At 39.0% G+C, this 7,086-nt stretch overlaps 1 protein-coding gene across 1 annotated transcript; it reads right to left on the bottom strand.

The window, feature by feature from the left end:
- Positions 1-384: 384 nt before the first annotated feature.
- On the bottom strand, positions 385-6,418 carry LOC109752904 (sulfite exporter TauE/SafE family protein 3-like). Its single transcript, XM_045234483.1, has 12 exons — positions 6,140-6,418; positions 5,783-5,942; positions 4,342-4,542; positions 4,188-4,252; positions 4,043-4,073; positions 3,894-3,967; positions 3,732-3,818; positions 2,457-2,507; positions 1,869-2,087; positions 1,220-1,313; positions 1,003-1,143; positions 385-919 (listed from the first exon to the last, which is right to left on the bottom strand). Exons 1-12 carry the CDS (start codon positions 6,320-6,322, stop codon positions 834-836), a joined length of 1,392 nt encoding a protein of 463 aa, XP_045090418.1. The 5' UTR covers positions 6,323-6,418; the 3' UTR covers positions 385-833.
- Positions 6,419-7,086: the final 668 nt, after the last annotated feature.

Raw genomic sequence — 7,086 nt, 5'->3', positions numbered from 1 at the left:
AACTTAATATTTAATTGCTAATCAATACCATTGCATGCAATGAACTGACCATTGCATGCCGTGCTATGTAGTCTCAAGTCATTGAAAGCATACACGCCTCACATCTCTTATTGGTTGATTCCTTTATTCATGTCAAGAAACAAGAAACAAGAAACAAGGTGGGAGTTAATGCACCACGCCTAAGTTTTCGGGGATTATTTGTTTTTCATAATGTACCTAATGCACCAGTACAGAGGGAGTATGAGTTTTCATGATTTGTGATGGACTCATACTTCTATGTGTATCCGCGCCTCATAAAATCCAGATGAGTTTGTTCTTATAAGCTGCGGTATTTGTCCGGAGACGAGCATGACTTAAGCTTGGGGGAGTTTACGAGTCCAAATTATGTCATGATTTTACGTTTATTTGTGCCTACACGATTTGCTTTGTTGGATTTTACCGCGTATGTGCGCACTTCTTTTTGCCCCTTTTCTCCAGGATATGCTTTCAGAAGTATTTGAAGTATTAATGAAAGAACACTAGGAAAAGGTGATAAAATCACGTCAATCAAAACATGCTCATGTTGATGACCCTTCATTAAAGAGTTACTTGCTTCCCATGAAGGTGTCGAGGCAGCAGTGCGACAGGCTTTTTACACGACATTCTTTAGTCTGAATGTACAGAGTTAGTCAAGTATGAAAGGAGGATCAACATGTTTGAATGTAGGGGATATATATTGGGACTAATGGCTGAACTTTTGATCTTCTATCCCTTTGATTTAATTTGGCATCTATTCCATCCACTCAAACTGCACAATACATCACACTAGTCGCATACGTGCAAGTTGCATCTTCCTATGCATCCGACATGCAAATGTCGTGAAATCCCATGTACTCGTGCTGCACCATCTTGTGCTTCATGTTTAAGATACCGACTCCACCTGCAATTCAAAGTTATTCTGGCTTTGATATGATGTGATGTGGATGGTTGTAGTGAAGGGATTTAGAAGAGAGAAACTGGTACCTAAAGGAATCACACCAATGAAGATCATGAAGGACAATACGAAGATGATAAATGATGCCCTTCCTAACCAGTTTATCAGCTTCCTTGCAACTAGCTGACCAACGATTGCAGCAATGAATGCCACACATGTGAAAAAGAGAGCTGCACAAAAGACACTTTTCAAAATAGTAATACACGGTTACCTTAGGAGGATCACAAAAAAAGAAAAATAAAATACCATATGGTATAGGGAACCGGTTCAGGAGGTAGTATTCTATGACAGCTATGGATGATGAAAACATCATCGCAAAGGTGGCTGTAGCACTTGAGACCTGCAACAGGCAATACATACATGTCAAATATGTGATGAATATATGAAAAGTAAAGGGCATGACTCCATGGTAAACATTTAATATTTTCTTAATTAGTCAATCCTATAGTAAACAAAGGAAAAAAGTAACCACATGAGTTGCAGTAAGCACGTGTTGCAATTAACAGTGAGATCATGTAAACAAGCAATAAAGTTGATAAACATTATGCCGCAGAAACATATTGTTAACTGCATCGCTATGAATTACATCATTATCAACCACATCAGTGTCCTTGCCATGTTCATCGCTGTCAACTACACCCTTGTCAACTGCATCTTTATCAAATGCACCATTCAATTGCATTTCTACCAACTACACCATTATCCATGACACCGTCATCATAATTGTCCATCTCAATTGCATCGCTACCAACCACACTATTTACTAGACTCTTATGTAGTAAATGTGCACTACTTAGCAAAACAAAGCATAAATAGAATGCCATCAAATGGTTGCAAGTGAAAAAACATGATTGAAGCAATAAGTTCTTGATATGAACAAATAAGAAAAATCAACCTGTGGAGGAATACCAAGCTCCAAGAAAAGTGGCCCCATGATGACGCCCCCGCCGATGCCAAGAAGACCACCGAGGACACCAGCAGTGACACCAAAGAAGCATATCAATACTAGATGGGATTTTAGGCTAGTCTGTGTATTTGCCCTTGATGATATCACCCTCTTTCCTTGCACCAAACCCACTGCCTGGTATATGGACACTCCAGCCGACACTGGGATCTGCTTATTTATCCAGTAGGAAAATAAACTATGTTAATGTAACACATGATGATGGTAATAGGATGAATTGATACTAGTAGGTCAAATCTTAGTTCATATGATACACAATGGCAACAATAGGAGTATCTATTATTTTTTGGGGTAATCATATCATGTCTGTCAAAAAATACAAATCAAAGGAAACTATATCCAAAAAGGATAATAGGAGAGAATTGTCTTTAAGCTATAATAGATAATGGTTTTATTCAGGCAATTTAGTTAGTGGCATGAAAACATCCTTGAACACTAGAATCGTCTAAAATTTGTAAGTACGAATCAATTTTTCATGCAACATGGTTGAATAATGAGGTGATGAAAGGCTGAAAGTACCTGGAGTAGGCTGAAAACCCAGTACAAAGTGGAGCAAGTTTCCACGTAGTTCTGTATGAAAGAATTAACATAAGCCCGAGTTTAATGTCAGTGTTATGATTTACCTGGAAAGTAATTCTAACATAGGTATTTCTAGGGTTCCCAAGAAATTATGTATTTTTGTGTGGATTATCATCAAGTAATTTATTATTGATTTGTTGTATTGATTGCATTGTTTACCGAAAATCTCTTGTTACTTAGAGGAGAAAAAAAAGAGATAAATCATTCATCTCATGAAAGGATCAAATCTAAATTGGGAAGTAGTATAAAACCCTTGGATGAAAAAAATCTAGTATGTGATGAACTACTCTAATTGGTACTTTATAGTTCTCCAACCAATGAATAAAAGGTGAGATGTCCTACCATAGTTAATTACATTACTGTTTGCCCATTAAAAAGCCGGAGTGATTTCCTTCATCTCATCTCCGTTTCCATAGCTCTCTTTCTAACTAGTTTGTGCAAATATCACCGAGCTTAATTTTATTATCATATTCTAAATGATGAGATAGGGAAAACATAGCACAATAATGTGGAATATCATGTGTTATATACAAAACTACATCCATACTATTCTTCTAATTTCAACTAAATATGTCACTTCTTAAAACATAGACATATAGCCTTCTATTTCTCAAGCATGCATGCATTTAATTAGTAGTGCTTGTGTTTCCATATACACGGCGGCATGCTGAGTACACAAATGACTGATCGAGTGTGGTCTTTTTTTTACTTCGGCTTCGACCAAGAAGGTAGATACTGAGAAGGTTACTACAATGATGATGTTGATGAATAAGCCATGTCACACTCCAATGACAGCCTAAGGCTAATACAAAGACTTCTACCCTTTACTATTTCCACAGTGTTTTCTGAATGTTAGCAGACAAGAGATCTATCAATTGTAACCGTGCAACTATTATAATTAAAAATTTTGTAATAAATCTCGTGATGCATGTAGAGGTACCAATTTTACCATGTTTATGCACTTGATTCTAAGCCAATGTGGATATACCCAAAGGGGTCTTTGGATGTTAACACCAGTCTCTCTTTTCCCAATATAAAATCCCCATGTGCAGATTAAGGTTTCTTACTCATATTCTGAATGAAGAGATAGGAAAATCAGAGCACAATAGTGTGGAGTATCATGTGTTATATATAAATCCTAATGGAGGTTGACATGTCTAAGTAAATCAGCAAATCATTAAAAATTTAGGGTACACCAAATAATTAGTTTCTCACCATGGCGACTTGAAGTGTAAGGATTGCAGCCCAAACAAATATAAGGAGTCCAAACTCCTTCCAGTAAATGTTCTTCCAAATGGATACCTACAACAACAACCGAACTCTAGTCTTAGAGTGTTACACATAGTGCTTGAGAAGATTTCATGGTTTTCAGTTCACCGCTTTATCCGAGGGGGGTCTTGTCTCTGCTACGGCATCAGATCCGGCAGGCGGTGCGTACTCAATTCCATCACCTAGGAAATCAAAAAAATATAAACGGTAGTTCTATGCATTTTATGAATGCTGACTTATAGGATTATTGATGTTACTGGATTGCTTTGATTTTTTCGCCGCTGCCTCCTGAAATGTTAAAGCAAATTAAGGAGCCTATCAACATCCTGAAAGATTTGTACTGTGGAAAAAAATGTAAAGGAAAAATGGTACTAGCGAGAGGATGCTGAAGAGAAGTAGTACCCTTATTATTAGTGCCTCTTTCTTCCATGTTTCAACACCCTTTAGAAAAGCTTTAGTTGAAGTAACTGGAATTCAAGTTTGGAAAACATTCTGAAGTCAGCTACAAGCTAGAAAGGGTAAGTTTTTGGCGCAGTTTCAGGACAGATCTGAGAACCTAGAGAAAGGATGATGAAGAGAATTGTGACAAGCCAGTCAGGGAATATCACATTGCAAATAACCCCAATGCTGACCCCCATCATGAGCATGGGTTGTATGAGCAGGGCTAGATCATAGTCTATCATTGGCATGTTGAAAGTTGGGTGTTTCAGCTTGAGGTTGCAGTACACGGTTGAAATAGCAGCTCCCGTGATCATACCTGTGGAAGAGATTCCCAGAAACAATCATAAAAGTAGCATATTTTTGTGTATTATGATATATATGTTAAGAGTAAATCCATGTTCAATTTTTATGTGGGGAAAATCCATGTTTAATTAACGAATGGAATACTTGAGATGTATTCTATAGTTAAATTACAGAAGGGAATCTAGTACCCAGCAGAGTTGTAAGACACTAAGTGGTCATTTTGACCTTCTCAATCCTAAATTTCCACTTGAGTTCGTTCAAAGGGTATTTTGGGGCAGATGTTTCTGAATTAATTTTGGAGAACATCCAAACCATAACTAAAAGCTATTACCGCCGTTCGTCAATACACAACTTGCTACAAACTATGAGTAATTTTTTTGAACGTTAACTAATATATGTAATTATATTATTGTGGTGGAAATGTATCATTAGTTTTGCCATGAAAAATGTTTTGACAGTACAAAATTTTATTATAAATATAAGTTCAAAAGTAATGGTCAAAGGTACATGTTGAAAATCATGCAAGTCTCTAAAACATCATCTATAGAAAGGATTTTACACATCATCTATTTACTAACGGAGTTAATAGTAAGGCGCATGCTCCGTCGGCTCAATAGTCATTATATAAGCGACCCAGTGATGTTTTCACAATTGCAACAAAGGTGATGTTGCAGAATCCTTTTGCAACAGAAACCTTGTCGTAGAAACATTTGTAACAAAAGCTGTGTTGTAGAATTTTATTTTGTCTCTTTTTTTTTGCAACACGGATGTTGTTGTGGAAGGACTTTGCAACAAGAATGAAGTTGCAGAAATTTTTCTTCACAAGGATTGGGTTTTGGGGACGACAACTTGTATTGCAAAAAAAAAAAAATCATCTTCACTTTTTTGCAACACTGGTGTTGTCGCGGAAGGAGTTTTGCACCAAGAATAATGAGGATTGAGATTGGGGATGAAATGGTGACGAATAGATAAGGATGCTTGTCCTGCGAGATGTTTCTAAATAGGTATCACGTGCAACTTTTGAGCACCGTACGATAATTTTTGATCCAACGGTTACTCACCCGGCGGATGTGCACGAGCAATACGTCAGCTGAACCGGATCGTTTCCCTAATAGTAAATAATGCCACAATATGTAGAAGAGCACCATAAATGAAAGATATGTAGAGACTCGTTGCAAATGTTACAACCTAAACACAAAATCAAGAACAATAATATTTTTCTGTTGTAAAGTAAATACGAACTGCATCCTCACATTTTGACATCGCAGTTGCCGACTTGGTATCAAAACCAACAATCAACGTCAGCATCGGCACGAAGATCGCACCTCCACCTAGCCCGCCAATGCTGCCCAGCGCTGCCCCGAAGAATCCAACGAATGACCCCAACACGGTTCGCCACCCAGCATTCAAGGGCTAAGTACAAGAAAATGCAACAAAACACACCAAATTAACACGGCACATATCAAGAACCTGTCCATATTTAGCTACAGCACAAATTCTCTGGGACAAATGAGTACTGACATATAGTTGAACAAACTATGCAAACACAACTTGATATATTATAAAACAACAGAAGGAAGAAGGGCTTTCTAATCTCTATTGATCATTACCGGCCACACGTGTTGATGGGTGGTTCCGTCCAAGCTGGCCAGCTTGCCCAGGGAGCTGGCTTCCTCCGGTGCGGCTGCAGCGGTGCCGGCGAAGGAGAGGCCTTTGTCATTGGCGGCAACGGCTGTGGTGGTCACAATGTATGTTATGGCCAGTACCGCGACCGCGTGCCATTTCCTTCCCATTTCACGCCCGCCTGGAAATCCCAATGGAGGGTGGCAATCCCTGAGTTTGATGGGTTTTGCAGATTGTTTGCCTGTGCAAGCAGCAAGCTAGAAAAGCGGTTTTGCATGCCTTTTGAAGGGAGGGCGTGGGGCGTGTGGAGCTGCATGAACTTGGCTACTAACAGAATAGCTTCTTTTTGTGTGAAAACTGGGATTATATTAGTTAATTAATACCACGTCTAGGCACACACCGCCAGCCAGAAGATTTCCACAGCTTGCTCGAAGCATGGGATACATGTACATGCTCTATTATTATAACATAATAAAAAAGTACATCGTCCAGCTACCGGTTGGAGAATGCCAGATTTGGCTAGTTTATGGGCTACCACTTTACAAGATCTTATAGTATCTTTTTTTTCTTGACGTGTGATCTTATAGTATCTTACACCATTTTCTTGGAAAGGCCAGGCATAAATTAAAATAGCACACGATCTTAAAACACCATTACATAGCCGATAAAACATAGGGAAATGCTTGCCTTGAACCGATCGATTCCATGCGAGTGTCTTCCGCCTCCGTGGCTGTCGGATCTGTTCTTGATCTGACGGCCAGGAGCCAACCTCCACCTACTCCACTTTCTTGCAACTCGGCCCCTGTTTAAGAAGGCTAGACCACAACACGACCCCTGTTGCAAAATTGACGGCCACTTCGGTGACTCCAGGAGAGCACCTCCGCTGCCGGTCCACTCCCATTGGCACTTGAGCACGATCCTGACCCTGGCAGCG

This window comes from Aegilops tauschii, chromosome 3, assembly GCF_002575655.3.
Source record: "Aegilops tauschii subsp. strangulata cultivar AL8/78 chromosome 3, Aet v6.0, whole genome shotgun sequence".
In the NCBI taxonomy this organism is placed as follows: Eukaryota; Viridiplantae; Streptophyta; class Magnoliopsida; order Poales; family Poaceae; genus Aegilops; species Aegilops tauschii.
The sequence above is the reverse complement of the archived record's forward strand: the minus strand, read 5'-3'. Positions and strand labels throughout refer to the sequence as shown.

What these genes read in the sequence shown, in the direction of transcription:
- LOC109752904 (XM_045234483.1), bottom strand. Translation starts at nt 6,322, where the DNA reads ATGGGAAGGAAATGGCACGCGGTCGCGGTACTGGCCATAACATACATT. An exon ending in AAGAGGCACTAATAATAAGG is followed by an intron (nt 4,074 to 4,187) that starts GTACTACTTCTC and finishes TTAACATTTCAG; the next exon opens with GAGGCAGCGGCGAAAAAATC. An exon ending in GGGTTTTCAGCCTACTCCAG is followed by an intron (nt 2,088 to 2,456) that starts GTACTTTCAGCC and finishes ATAAATAAGCAG; the next exon opens with ATCCCAGTGTCGGCTGGAGT.